We start from the raw sequence: 15867 nt of genomic DNA on the forward strand, positions 1-15867 counted from the left end.
AGCATTCAACTTGGGCTCAGGTATTATCTCACAGTTTGTGGTTTAGAGCCTCACGTCAGGCTCTGTGCTGTCAGCTCAGAGTCTAGAGCCTGCTTTGGATTCTGCGTCTCCCTCTCTCTGTGCCCCTCCCCGACTCATGCTCTGTCTCTATCTCTCAAAAATAAATAAACTTTAAAAAAAATTTAAATACAACAACAAAAGAATGAAACCTTGCCATTTGCAACAAAGTGGATGGCACTAAAGTGTTTATGCTAAATGAAATAAGTCAGTCAGAGAAAGACAAATATATGATCTCACTCATATGTGGAATTTAAGAAACAAAACAGATGGGGGTGCCTGGGTGGCTCAGTGGGTTAAGTCCAACTTAGGCTCAGGTCATGATCTTGAAGTTCATGAGTTCGAGCCCCATGTTGGAGCATAAAGACTTTCGGATTCTGTGTCGCCCTCTCTCTCTGTCCCTCCCCTGCTCATACTTTGTCTGTCTCTCTCACTCTCAGAAATAAACATTTAAAAAAAAAAAAAAAGGAAGAAACAAAACAGATGAACATAGAGGAAGAAAAGCAAAGATATGATTAAAATCAGAGAGGGAGACAAACCATAAAAGATTCTTAAATACAGAGAAAAAACTGAAGAGTTGATGGAGGGAGGTGGGTGGGGGGATGGGCTAAATGGGTGATGGGCACCAAGGAGGACACTTGGGATGAGCACTGGGTGTCATATGTAGTGATGAATCACTAAATTCTATTCCTGAAATCATTATTACACTATATGTTAACTAACTTGGATTTAAATTTAAAAAGAAAAAAAAAAAAAGAATCAGGCTTGCAATTTTCACTATTCCCAGCATTTCTTCTAAGCAAAATAAAAGGCAGGGTGGTAACGTTTTAAGAAAAGAAAGGATTAAAAAACAACAGAAACTAGTCCAGAGTTTTAATTTGTTGGGCTAAAAATGTTCAAAAGGCTATGAAGTAGTTGATGGAGGGGGAGGGAGGCCAGTTTTCAGAGGATATTCATTGTCATTACGAAAAGAAGGTACAGAATTAAATCAGATCAGCAAAATATCCCAAATAGTCTCAACAAGACAGAATTCACATTGTAAACACAATTTCTGCACTATGCATCCACACACTGTAACATAAGTGGTAGATACTGTGAAGCATCTGGAGTGAGCACCCGGATGGGGCTGTCCCCCACAATGCTTCCAGCCTCATCCTCCACACTTGCCTTCCACGGCGGCCCACCACGCGCCCACCACGCGCCCGTCACCACAGCCCACCACAGGCCCCACCACCTCGCCCACCCACCGTGGCACGCGCAAACCTCAGCAAGCAGAAGAGCAAGCTCATCCTGCCTTCGGAAGGGAGGCCAAAACACTCAGCATCAAGTAGAAAGCCCTCTAAGAGCAGACTCTGTAGCCGACCAGCGTCCCTCCCGTATCTTCCACCTTGAGTTTTATGCTGTCTTGCTTGCTCGCCCTCACCAGTCCTCCCCCTCACCACCAGTGAGCACTATGCCTTCCTCCCTCTCATTCCCCTCCTCTCTGACAGATAAAAGCCCTACCTTTATTTGCTGACCCAAATCTTACGATTTCAGACTCAGTTCAGTCATGATCTACAAAAAGGCTTTCCCTGAGATTCTAAGTTGGGACTGGTGTCGTGGTATCCTTGGCAATAAAACACGATTGAAAACACAGAATCCTAAAGTGACCTTGAAAAAGAATCAGCTTCCATTTTCTCATCTATAACATGTAGTATCCACCTTAGAGGGTCCTGAAGATTAAGTGGCTTCATAAACACAGAGTGCTTAAACAATGACCAGGACAGAGTAAGCGCTATCCTTAAACTATCTTTGGTGAACTATTATCCCTCTAGGCTTACCTCTGTTTTACGAGTGTCACAACAGAAGTATCTATCTCCCATAAGAGTGAAAAGAACAGCCTCTTATTCATCTTCCACCCCCAGTGCCTAGCATATAATAGGCAATCAAGAAATGTCTGGTGAACTAAAATCACGGTCTCTGGACTGGTGGCAGCAGCAGGAAGGCATATGCTAATTAGAGATTCCACTCACCCAATTATAAATTCACAGTCTGGTTCACTCACCCTTAGTGAGCCCTTACTGGGCACAAAGCCCTTCTCTCTAGCTGTGTTCACGATGCTTTCGGCCCCACTTAAACTCCAACCAGCAAGTCTTCAACAAGCCTGAACAACTGTTACCAGCAGGTCAGATGAGAATGTGGACGCAATGAGTCATAAATAAGGAGAAAAGACTGTTTTTCATGACATTGCAATGACAGGAGCCACAGAGAGGAGAAAGGCAAAACATGAACAGAAGACAGCCCCAGGAGTCTGGGGTTATATGGCATGAGGTAAAGATTCTCACTCCTTGAATGGAATTTACCATGTGAATGAAGATAAAACAGACTTGAATTCAAAGGGAAGCAAAGAAGGAATCACATTCTTTAGGTCAACCTAACCTTTATAAGTACTTAACAATAAATTTTTTAGGTGGGCTTGGGTAACTTAGTCGGTTATGCATCTGACTTTGGCTCACATCATGAACTCACCGCCTGTGAGTTGAGGCCCCACCTTGGCTCAATGCTGACAGCTCAGAGCTCAGAGCCTGGGGCCTGCTTCTGATTCTGTGACTCCCTCTCTCTCTACCCCTCCCCTGCTCATGCTCTCTCTCGCTCTCGCTCTCTCTCTCAAAAATAAACATTAAAAAAAAAAAACATTTTTTATCTTAACAAAATATAACAAGTTCAGTAAAAATATTTTTGTCTTTTATTTACTTCAAGGGAAATAAAAATATTCAATGTGGGGGGTGGGCAGGTTCCTTTGACTATGCCTACAGTTATGCCTACATAACTGAGGTATGGAGTACCAGACTGCTATCAGCACTATTTGGAAAGGTCTAAAGATTTGATTAGATATCCTCAGATATTTACTTTCTGAATTGGTAGCAACACATATATTATTTTGTTCCTTTAATGACTCAACAAAAATACTGTTCCTACCTTCCATTTTAAACTTGATAAAAGTAGGGACATTACGAAACTCTATTGTTTGCTTCTATTAACATATACCCAAAGGAATAAGATTCTTTTCCTAGGAGGCATTTATTCTCTTAAACCAGTAAAGTAAATTAGATATAATTTTAAGCAGTACTGTTTTATTTAACATTTCTATCATACCAATTGGCACTTCTACAACAGATTTAACCTTTAAAGTAAAAATAATTCATTGAATCATAAAACATCAGCAGCCAAAAGTTAAAAGTGAATGACTAACTTTTACAGATAAATGTTCTGGCCAAGAAATTTTAAGTTAATTTAAGAAGCAACTGATAAAACATTCTTCACACTTCAAAGAAAAAAAAAATCACTTGTTGAAAACCTTCAATATGTGAAAATCTTCTAAAAGTACTACCAAATAGTATGATTACCCTAAGTACTAAAGAAAAATTAAGAACTATTATCCCTATTTTATGGGTAAAAACATTGAAGTACCTGAAACAATGTTATTAAACCTTTGTAAAATGTGTGTTTTTCTTTTCAAGAGATGTGTGTGTATTATGTGTGTGTGTGTGCTTCAAGGTCTAAGATTTCCACACATGGGTATTGGTATTAAGTAAAAACAGTATTTTGTTTGTTTTTTATGTTCTAATCCCGATTTACAAGGATCAGGTAGCCTATAACAAAGTTTAATAAAACAAAGATCTTAGTCAAAATAACATAAAGAGAAAAAAATTGGCAACTATAGGAAACAATGTATATTTTTGTGATGAATAAATTTTGCTCTAATAGAAAAGATAGAATATCAGTCCTTCAAAGAAATCAGATGATAATTTTAAAACTGAATATATAAAATGAAAAATGATTTGTGATATACTGAAATGTACCAAAGGGTATGGTTTCCAATTACATGGAGATTTCTCTGGTAGTTTACAGATTTACGAAAATAATGCTGTAATATAACGGTTTTGAGGTTCCTGTACACATGTTGATCAGTCATGCCTAATCAAAACACTTCTTTCAGGGGCGCCTGGGTGGCTCAATCAGTTAAGCATCCAACTTTGGCTCAGGTCATGGTCTCACAGTTTGTGGGTTAAAGCCCCATGTTGGGCTCTGTGCTGACAGTTCAGAGCCTGGAGTCTGCTTTGGATTCTGTGTCTCCCTCTCTCTCTGCCCCTCCCCACTTGTGCTCTGTCTCCCTCTATCAAAAAGAAATAAACATTTAAAAAAAATGTTTTTAACTTTAAAAAACATGTGCAGTTTACTATATGTCAATTATACTTCAATAAAGATGTTAAACACCCATGTAAATATACATTCACACACATATATATGAATAAATACTAAGAAATGTGCAAAATCTATATGAGAAAAATACTTTTGAAAGACAAAAATGTAGACTTCAAGAAATAGATATAGCACATTTTCCCCAAGGTGTGGAGAAAATCTAACTATGATTCAAAATCCAGAACCAATTTTTCAAAAATAACCTGATAAAGACAGCTATATAAAAATAAACAAATGAGGGGTGCCTGGGTGGCTCAGCCGGTTGGGCATCTGACCTCAGCTCAAGTCATCCCGTGGTTCGTGAGTTCAAGTCCTGCGTCAGGCTCTATGCTGACATCTCAGAGCCTGAAGCCTGCTTCGGATTCTGTCTCCCTCTCTCTCTGCCCCTCACCTGCTCATGTTCTGTCTCTGTCTCAAAAATAAATAAAACACTAAAAACAAATTTTTTTAAATAAACAAATGAATAAAGCTTTTGCACCATCAAAAGCATCATTTGCAAAGTCAAAAAAAAAAAACCAAAAACAGAAGAAAAAATATTGCAACCTGTCTTGGAAAGCCAATGTTCTTAATATATAAAGAACTCATGGAAGTCAGTTAAAAGAACAAAAGACCAATGACCCGAGAGAAAAGTGGATAAATGCTAGGAATGTTCACAGAAAAAGAAATGAAAATGACCCTCAAAGTTACAAAAAGATGCTCCACTTTACTAATAGAGAAGAACAAACTAATCCTACACAGACATTTCATGTATCAATTAGCAGAATGGCAAAAATCTGAGGTCTGACCATAAACCCTGTTGCTGAGTGTATAGGAGAAAACACTTTCTAATAAACTGCTGGAGACTGAATGCAGTGGTATAGCTGAAGAGGAGAATGCAAAAATATCTACAATTTAAAATTCATTTACTTTTTTAATTGAAGTATAGTTGACATACAATGTTACATTTAGTTTTCAGGTGTACAATACAGTGACTCTCCAACTCTGTGCCTGATGCTATGCTCACAAGTGTAGCTACCATCCATCACCATACATGCTATTACAGGATCAGGGATCGTATCCCCCGTGCTATACCTTTCATCACCATGACTTAGATATTCCATAATTAGAAGCCTGTACCCACTTTGCCCGTCCCCATATCCACTCTCTCTCCGACAACCTTTTTGATAGAGCGATCCTACTTAAAGAAATCTACCCTAGAAACACACTTGTACATGTATGAAATGACATATGCACATTTTGCATATCGCATAATTTATATAAAATGACATATGCACATTATTCATATCACATAATTTATATTAGAAATTGTGTCCATCAATAGGAGACTGGGTGAATAAACACACACTGAAACACGTGCAGCCTATGAAAAAGAATGATGAATACCTCCACATGTGGACATGGAAAACTCTCCACACCTATGATTCCGTGCACACAGGATGTATTTCTAAGTTATAAAAATAAGGTGTAGAACCATATATGACACTCTACCATTTATGTAAGAAGTGGGAAGAGCAAACTTGCTTACATTTGTAAAAACTAAAATAAAAACAGAAACAATAAACCAGAAAACAAGATGGCAGGGAAACACCTGAGTTACGTGTTGGTGAGGAGAAAACAATTCCCAAAAGTAAAAACAAATGAAAACAAATCTAACTGTACAATAAATTGGAAACAGAAAATTCTTCGAAGTGACTTCAAGGCACAATTGTTTTTCTGTATATTCTTAATGAAATTTAGTCGAAGTCAAAAAGAACCACAAAGAAATCTTGAACTTTTATCAGTTACTGACCACAGTGATACTAACATTGCTATTCTGAAACTACTTGGAATATGCTGAAGGTTAAAGCTAACAAGCAGTTATGTTGCTATTGCTAAGAACTAAGACTTTCTATGAGCAACAATACAAGTATAAGCAAAGAAATACAAGTTTAAAATCCGAGAACTAGCAATCTGAACTTATATTTTTAAAATACATATTCCTAGTTCAATTACTAAACAAAAAAATGATATCACAGTAGCTGTAAATACCCCATTGGCCTGCTTTTGATCTTGATATACATTCCCCCATTACAAGTAACCAGAATCAAAAAACTAATTAATTTATGACAGTAATCAGATTTTCTAGAGAAATGGCCTACTCCAGAATGCACAAAATAAGCCTGAAACATACTGTATCTGAAAGCTCTCAAAGGCTAATGAGAAAATAAAACCAGCTTAGAAAGACTAAAATAAGATACTATTTATCATATCCCAAAGAAAATACTGATTCTCACCATATCTATAGCAAAGAGGCTGCTGTCATCCCAGATATCTGCTGAAATTGCTTCACCAATAAGTATCACATCCTCTGCAAGCAATTCCAGAACTCTTATTATCATTTGTCTACTCCCTAGGAATATAAATAGGAGAGAAGAAAAAAAGTTAACTTTCAAATGAACATCTAGATATCATAGTGCTCAATCCTCTCATTAGTCATGCCCCAAACTCGTTTAATTTTTTTGGTGACTTCAGAATCATTGAAGGACATGAATAGGAAAGTCAGAATCTACAATCACCATTAACACTTCTGTTCCATTCACAATACTATTTAACCACAACACATCAAGTGTGCTCATAACTAAGAAAGATATTCCAAAAGAAAGTAGCAAATCCAACTAAAAATGCCCTTAGATTAAAATGTTTCTAATTCCAAGACCTTCCGTGTTACATGTAATAGGTGACAAAGCACCAGGTGAGGTTTAGAAAATGCATTCTGTTATTCTATTTAGCGCTAGAAGACTCCAGCCTTGTCAGAAGTATTACACCACACCTGAGTTGCCTGGGAAGCTGAGCTTGGACTGGACCAACTAAAGGAATAAATGTCCATGATGGTGTTTGTTGAAGAAACTTCAAAACATTCCACCTGAAATAGGTTCTCAAGCCTATACTGACTTAAAACTCTAAAAAAATTCCAAAAGAAACTGTGCTGTCGCAATCTCTTTTCTCCACAGAGTATCATAGGAGTTCTACTATTCAAAATCACAAGTGAGGTGAATATTCAATCAAGACTTTCCTGCCCCATATACCAGAGGTCAATTTCCAATGAAAGAAGTAAAACAAACTACCAGATCATAAGGGTCTAGATTAATTGTTTCTTTAGAACAGCTGCAGCAAGTTCTCTTGGAAATCTCTTATGATATTGAATAATTACAAATAACGCAATAATTTATCACAAAAGGGCAAGAGGACATTTAGAAAATTTTATGTACCAAGATATAGCTTTATAATTATCAATGTGACTTTTTACAGCAAATTAAGAAAAGGTTAAATGCAAAATCATTACATCTAAAACTACTCTTCTCAGTCTACCACGCAGACAAACGTGTACACTTTATGATGCCAAAGTTCCGCTCCTCCTTCATTTCACATTACGAGTACGTGAATTACTGTGTCCTTCTAACTCCTGGAAGCAGTTATTCAGTCTATGGTAAGTTAGGGTATATGGTTTTCCACAGGATAAAAAAATGTTTAATGCTTCCCAAACACAGCCCTACATCCTGCTTCCCTCACCACCACCTTCAAGCAGGCAAAAATAAGCCACAGAGCTTAAAGAACCATTCAAATGGGATAGATTTTTTATTGAGCCATTACAAAGCAAAAAAGGCAAATCTTGTTTATCTTGTATTCATATCTCAACAAGGTTATCAACTACAAAAAATGTATAGAGTTACAGAATAAAAAATCATTACTGCTCGCAATATGCTAAGGTCTTAAGAGCGTGGACGTTGGGTTCAAGCCTCTGTTTTAGCTGCTTGCCTTTGGATCGGCTTCTAAACCACTCTAAACCGCAGGTTTCTCATTTGTAAAACAGAGATAAAAGTAGTAACTAGCACTTATGGAAAGATAAAATGGCTGTGAGAGGAGCACGTGCGGTGACGCACGCAAGGCCGAACGTGATGGCTGAGCGAGGCAGGAAGTCCCGCGGAAACCACTGTCAGGACCAGACTCCGTGGGACAGCAGCCACGCTGTTACCGTTCTCATCACCCTTTCCTAGAATTACAACTACGTTACAATGCATACTTCAGTACATCTTTGCAAATCTACCCAGCACATTTGAGAGAAAAAGCAACTCCACAATGTTTGGGGGCTTTGGGGTGTGGGGTTTTTAGAAAAAGAAATGACTACAAAGGTAAGAATCTACTTTGGGGCTTATTTCTATTTTTCACATGTTTCACGGCTTACTACGAACTGAGTGGGAAGACTGAATAACTGAGAGCCACTCAGAAAGTTTCCAAAGGGCAAAAGCCGAAGATCTTTTTGTCCTGACCTATTCACGCTCGCCCACCTTCTCTAACTGAACCCAGCCACACTGTCCTTTCAGTGCTTACGTTCAGCCATACAGAGGTGGAAGCCTGGGCAATGAAAAGCCACAGATGGAAGGGCATCCACATTTACTCAGAAGACAATAAAGGCCTTCCTAAGTTCTTAAGGATTTGTGTCCCAAAAGATACGTAAATACAAGCTCTAAAGGTCCCAACACGGAAGATGAAAGAAAGAAAACTAAGAGCCCCAGAAAACGGACAAACAAGCACCAATCATACAAAAAGAACTAACCTGTTCTTAAGAGAGGAACTGCCGATTCCAGGACAGAGACACAGAACTGGGGAAGACTGAGCTGGAGGAACTGTAGCTCCAGCACATCTTCGGTCTCCAGCTCCGGCAGCTCTATGTGCGCCATGTCCACAGGCGAAGGCACAGACACCCTGGAGTGTACGGGGGCATGACTCCCGCTCCCACTGGAAAGTCAACAAACGACAACCCTTGAATATGGAAACGGCCACAGAGAGCTGTACCGCCCACCTGCTGTCTGGCACATTAAAAGCCCCACGCTGGACACAACCATACTGCCTCACGCGACCACTGTGCTCAGATCTGTGAAACCTTGACAAATTTACGAGACTAAACTCCATAAAGATGGCTCAAATCGTAAATGAAACCAAAAACGCATTTATATATATTGCTTTTCAAAAGGGATGGTCTCAGAATTCCTGTAGTAGCAGTCAACATGAGCACTAAGAACCTGTTCATTTCTACAGAAGAGCAAGCCAATTCAGAGCAAAGTTCTGTAATCGACTTATAGAGGCAAAACTGAATCATTTACATAGTTTCCTAGATTTTGTGTGATTTTCACCAAATGTTCTAAGTGAGCCAATGTTCACAACCGAAGAATGCTAGAAAATGCCAGAAAAATAGGAGGAGAAATGAATGACTTCATTTAGTGCACTCAACATCGCGTAATGATTTTGAAAATGTACCAAAGAGCAGAACATCCCACCTTTCTTGACTTTCTTCATTAAAACTTCCTACCTTAGATGTAAAGTGGTGGTGTGAGGATAAAGTGCCATGGAAAGGCCTGAACCTCACAATTACCAAGGACCTCAAATTTTTGACTTTTAATGTTATCCACAATCGAAGCTGAACCACAGATACACTAATGCTGTTGAGCACGTAAAACTCCCCAAATCTATGTTTTGTCATTTGTTCAATTTCAACATCCCAAAATACGAAAATGAGGTGGGCTTCTCTCTAGTCTCAAAGGCCCCTTGAGGAAGGTGTTCACTCAGGAGCGAAAATTCAGAAGCATTAGATATAGCACAGTAGATACAGCTTAGAGAATGAGGCAGACAGGCTCTGGAAGAGTAACGAGAAAAGCCGTGCCTGACCAACACCAGCTCCTACGGAAGGGTCAGGAGCACAGGCTCTCAGATCCTACTGTCTATACCCCGGCCCTCTCACCAACTGTATGAGCTGGGGTAAGGCGCCCTGCACCTCCGAACCAGGCTTTCCTGTACAAGGATGATGATACCAATGCTATCATAGGACCGGGAGGACAACGGAAGGCCATGAAGCACGTACGGCACTCGGCGAAACACCAAGCACGCAGCCAACATCAGTCAGTGTCGGTTGGTGGCAGCAGCATCGTGAGAAAATAATGACGCCAACAGACAAGCGTTCATCTCCCTGAGCGTTTATTAGAACGACACCGAAGAGACTAACATGTTTATAAGATGCTTGTGGCATAAGAATGAGCTAACACACAAACACCACGCCAGCCCCTTTAAGCAAAGCTGATGTGTAGAAATCTGTATTTACACAAATGAGTAAAATACCATAAATTGTGCACTTTAAAGGAACTTTCCTTTACAGTCTCCAATCATTCCCTTTAATAGTAAATACTGATACACTCAAATTATGATTAGAGGGGCACCTGGGTGGCTCAGACGGTTAAATGCCCAACTCTTGGTTCCAGCTCAGGTCATGATCTTGTGGTTCACGAGTTCGAGCCCCACGTCAGGCTCCGTGCTGATGGTGTGGAACCTGCTTGGGATATTCTTTGTCTCTCCCTCTCTCTCTGCCCCTCCCCTGCTCACTCTTCTTGCTCTCAAAATAAGTAAATAAACTTTCAAAAATCTTTTAAAACTTATGGTTAGAGTCACAAATATGGGTTTAAAATATTATCAAAGAGGCACCTGGGTGGCTCAGTCAGTTAAGCGTCCGACTCTTGATTCTGGCTCAGGTCTGGATCAGACACAAGGGATTGAGCCCCACGATGGGCTCTGCTCTGAGGGTGAAGCCTGTTTTACATTCTCCCTCTCTCCTTCTCCCTCCTCCCCCTCCCTCTCCCTCTCACACACGTGCGCCCTCTCTCTCAAAATAAATAAAACATTTAAAAAAATTAAATCTTACTAAAATGTACCTATCATTTAAAATTATGCTTTTAAACTAGATCACATTTCATCTATGGCTAATAAAAACAATTAAATGGGCCAGAATCCTCATTGTTTTTCTAATGAAATAGAAAGGAAGAGAAAATATAGCTCACTATGTAGCATATGGAATCAAAGTACTATTTTGTGAACATTGTGTTTTGGCAGGGACACACACACAGACATACACACAGGGAAACATACATACATGCACATACATGCAGAGCATACGTCTGTGTACTGAGTATTGAGTTGCATGTAATATTATTTCGTACTACGGGTCATTGTCAAAACGTATGAAAACCACTGGTTTAACACAAGGCCAATACCTGTGGTAATTTTCCAAGAGAGAAGACAGAGAAAAACGTTAATCTCCCTCTCAAAGTAAAATACACACACACAAGTTAACTGGGCTTTTCAACAGTCACCTGGAAGACACTGCGTCCCAATCCTGACCGTCTCCCCTGGGTCGCTGACCTGTGCGTCCAACCACAGAAGGCCGAGGGCTACTGCTTCCTGGAGAAGGATTCTGGGAATGATGAACAGCTCTAGCTTCATGACAATAAGACAAAGAAGAATTTTGGGAAACTGTATCTGAGAGGAAAAAAGAAAAAAATTATCCCTCAGTAGAGACAAATTATGATTATGAAGAATTTACATCATTCTTTCAAAAAACAGTAACAAAGTTAAAATAGTAGAAATGCTTCTCTTGGGGTAAAAGTAAAGTATTCTTTTCTGCAAGTATTCACTTAGCATTTGCATCTAACATTAGGTGTACCTCTAACTGGCCTGATTACATGCAGCCTCTAGCCGGCATTACTGACTTGGAACATTTGGGACCACCAAGGCAAAACAGCAGATTAGGCACATCCCTGCTCATAAGTCCACAAGAAACCCTACCTCAAACCACATGCAAAAATTAGCTCAAAATGGATCAACAACCTAAATATGAGAGTTAAAATTATAAAGCTCTTAGCGGAAAATATAGAGGTAAATCTTCATGATCTTGGACTTGGCAACGGATCTTTAGATCTGAAACCAAAGTACAACCAAAGAAAATACAGATAAATCGGACTTCATCAAAATCAAAGGACATTATCAAGAAACTGACAACTTACAGACTGGGAAAAAATATTTGCAAATCATATATCTAAAAAGGATTTAGTAACCAGGATATATAAAGAGCTTCTAAAACAACAAAAACAACAACAACAACAACAACAACAAAAAAAAACAAAAAAAAACACCCAATTTAAACATGGACAAAGAACTTTAAAAGACATTTCTCCAAAGAAGACATACAAATGGCCAATAAGCACATAAAAAGTCACTAGGAAAATCCCTAGTCATTAGTCAGGAGTCTTTACCAGAACCACAGTGAAATACCAGTTCATATCTACTAGGAGGACTAGGATTTTAAAAAGGGAAAATAACTGAGTGTTAGCAACATATAGAGAAACTGGAAGCCTCACAGGTTATGGTGGGGATATAAAATGGGGCAGCTAGTGTGGAAAACAGTTTGGTGGTTCCTCAGAGAGCTAAAGGTGAAATTAACATATGACCCAGCAATTCCACTCTTAGGTATATACCCGACAGAACTGAAAACGGGTTCAAAGAGATATGCCTATGTTCACGGACACATTATTCACAACAGCCAAAACATGAGGACAACTCCCGGGTCCAGCAACAGATAAATGTATAAACAAATGTGGTGTATACAGAAAAAGGAGTGAAATTCCGACACAGCTACAATACAGATGAACCTTGGAAGCATCATGCTAAGTGAAATAAACCACACCCAAAAGGACAAATATTGTATGATTCCACTTGTATGAGATACCAAGAACAGACAAATTTAGAAACAGAATGTAGAGAGGTTACCAGGGGCTGCAGAGGGAAGGGGACACGGGAATAGGGCTAAATGGTCACAGATCTTCTATTTAGGGTGATGAAAAACATTTGAGAACAGAAAATGGTGATGGGTGCATAAGAGTGTGAATGTAATAATGCCAACAAAATTGCATATTTTAAAATGGCTATAATGGCTTGTGCTACATATTTTACCGTAATTTTTTAAAGGAATTAAGTAAAATAAAGGCATTTTCAGGAGGAGAAAAAAAAAGCTCTCCGAGAGCGTCTTACCGCACTTCAAAGAAAATATGAAATCCTTACCAAGATCTACAAGTCCCAATACAGTCGGCCCCTAGCTACCTCTGTTCTCACTTCATTTCCCTCTCTGCTCCCCGCTCCCCATTTACTACATTTCAGTCACATGTCTGCCTTTTTTCTGTTCCTCCAGAATATCACCTCCCAAGGCCTCCGACCTTCCAGGAATACAGTTCCTGCAGCTCTTCAAGGGGATGGTTCCTCCTCGCCCCTCAGGTCACCTCCTCTGAGGGGCCTTCCCCACCCATCTTATCCAGGTAAGCCTCACTTCCCCTGTCATTTTCAGTCACATCACCCTGCCTATTTCCTTTGAGCACTTCTGATCTGAAACAAACTTGTTTGCTTGTTTATTACCTGTCCCCAACCTTCTCAAGGATGAGCTCAGAAGGGTGGGGACCTTATCTGTTTTGCTCAGTGTTGTACCCCCTAGAGACTAGAATATCAGTCAGCATATAGTTGGTGATAAATAAAAATTTAATACATGAGTAAATCTTCAAAGATAATACTTTTATCAATATTATAACTCTTATTCTGATGAAATATGGGGTATCCACAAGCTCTCTGCTATCAGTCATTGCTAACATTCCTCAAATGTTAATGAGGAACCCTATACCCTCTGAGACCTATAATAAACCTAATGTATAGCATAAGTATTCAAGTAGCATAGGATCAGCGAAACTCTGAACAGAATTGGGATTAACTGTGAAGCATGATGACAAATCACTGTAATTTAATATTCAACTTTCAATGCATATGGCATAAGTGCACAGAATTTCTAAGCTGTAAATACTGCCGACAAAGCCGGCCGAGTGCTCTAGTTGGCCATTAGGTGGTGCTTTTTCCCTTAAAAGTCTGGCACTGCTATCATATTATAAATACTCTAACTACATCACAAGCCGCATAAAAAGTTTTCATAAAATACAAATCAGGAGCCCCTGGATGGCTCAGTTGGTACAGGATGCAACTTTCTGATCTCGAGGTTGTGAGTTCAAGCCCTATGTTGGGTGGAGAGGTTACTTAAAAATAAATAAATAAACATAAAATATACCCAAAAGTTAAAAAAAATATATTTATTAAAAAAATACAAATTGTTATTTTTTTAAACCAATCTATTAATACAACAAGTAACTTCTAAAATGCCCAAGGTCCCACATAAATAGTTGAACTCAGAATTCTAACCCCTGGCTCCCAACATCAGTAGATGCCTAAGAGAAAAGAAAAAAATCTTGCAAATGGTTCTTATCAAAAAAAAAAAAAAAAAAAAAAAAAAAGGACAGGATCATGAGTGGTTCTGTCACTCACACGATTGGTTTTCAAGTGATTATCTGATTGCCTTTAGGAATGAGGAGTTTATGCTGTGAATATTTACACAGTAAGAATAATAGAAACTTCTCAGAAAAATCTGCAAATACCACCAGTGACTAATGAATAAATAAACATAAATACCTTGTTTACTAGAGAAAAAACCTGGATCACGGTGAAAGTTCAGTCTGTTTCTTAAATACACGCACAGCTGCTGCAAACAGGACACAGACTGTAAGGCCAGGCGATGCTTTCCGTCTCCTCCAAAGGCCAGTTTCAACAGAGATAAAAGGCTCTGAAATATGATGAATGAAATGAATGAAAATGATCAATGAAAGTGGGTGTGGAGTTTAAGTAAGGTTAAATGAACAATCAAAGGAAAGCAAGTAACTTGTAAAATATTTGTAAGACATAAGAAACGGAAATAGGCAAAAATGACTTAGCAATGGGATAAAGCGAGACAATAAAATTTAAAAAGAGTCCGTGTTTGTTGCATCTAAAGTGTGTAGGTGGAGTACCTATTCTGGGAGAACATGAATTACTCCCCATTCAGGACGTAAGTTACGAAGTAGTTTTTAAAAATAACAGCAAGCCTTCAGCATCTCAAACAGCTAAATCATCTTGCCACGTTTTGGCAGCTAACAGCTTTCCTCTCCTCTGCTGCCTTCTGACAACTGCCATTGTCACACTGTGTCTTCATACTTACCATTCAGGGGCCTATATTCAGCCCTGTGATTACGGAGCGAGGGTGCTGAGGCATCACTAGCTGCTGCAGATAGGCCACAACCCTAGACCCCACATCCCAAGCTCTACCATATAAACCACAGAATCTATCTGAATTGCTCATTGCCCTATTTCCCCGGCATCCAGCCCTGTGCCTTACACATCCTACATATTCAAAAAACAATGGTATTCTTAGATGAAGAATGGTTACTGCTGCCCAACTTCAATTTCCAAAGTCTATTCTCCCCTTATGCAACCCATAAAAGGTAAATTCAAGGTGGTCAAACTGGACTTACTTGTGTGTGTCAAAAGAGACCACCTCTGATCAGAAGAACTACCACCACCCAAAGAAGAGCAAAAGTGGTTTCAGTAACCAAACACTTCATTTTATAAATATAATAGTGCACACTCCTTCCCAAGGACTCCTACTTTGCAAAATCTGTTTCATTGTAAAAAAGTTCTCTATTTCCAAATCTACAACAATTACAGAGGATTCGTACCTGAACAATTTTTGGCCTTTGAAGAAAAATTTCAGCAGGAAAATCTTGCATGATAACATCCTTCAATAGTTCACAGGTATTCCAGATTAAAGTGTGGTTACTACTTCTTAAAGAGCTACAAAAAGATAGC

General features: G+C 39.0%; 1 protein-coding gene across 8 annotated transcripts in view; it reads right to left on the reverse strand.

The window, feature by feature from the left end:
* Window positions 1-15867, reverse strand: part of RTTN (rotatin) — a 167513-nt gene that overhangs the window by 144632 nt on the left and 7014 nt on the right. For 5 of the 8 annotated variants that reach the window (XM_042961733.1, XM_042961734.1, XM_042961732.1 and 2 more), the window contains 5 exons: window positions 15738-15852; window positions 14659-14809; window positions 11475-11640; window positions 8894-9075; window positions 6573-6688 (listed from right to left, as the gene is read on the reverse strand). In XM_042961733.1, the coding sequence (XP_042817667.1) occupies window positions 6573-6688; window positions 8894-9075; window positions 11475-11640; window positions 14659-14809; window positions 15738-15852 (730 nt within the window). Of the gene's footprint in view, window positions 1-6572; window positions 6689-8893; window positions 9076-11474; window positions 11641-14658; window positions 14810-15737; window positions 15853-15867 lie in introns of those variants that run through there. The other 3 variants (XM_042961736.1, XM_042961737.1, XM_042961738.1) reach the window with 3 other exon arrangements.

This window comes from Panthera tigris, chromosome D3, assembly GCF_018350195.1.
Source record: "Panthera tigris isolate Pti1 chromosome D3, P.tigris_Pti1_mat1.1, whole genome shotgun sequence".
NCBI lineage: Eukaryota > Metazoa > Chordata > Mammalia > Carnivora > Felidae > Panthera > Panthera tigris.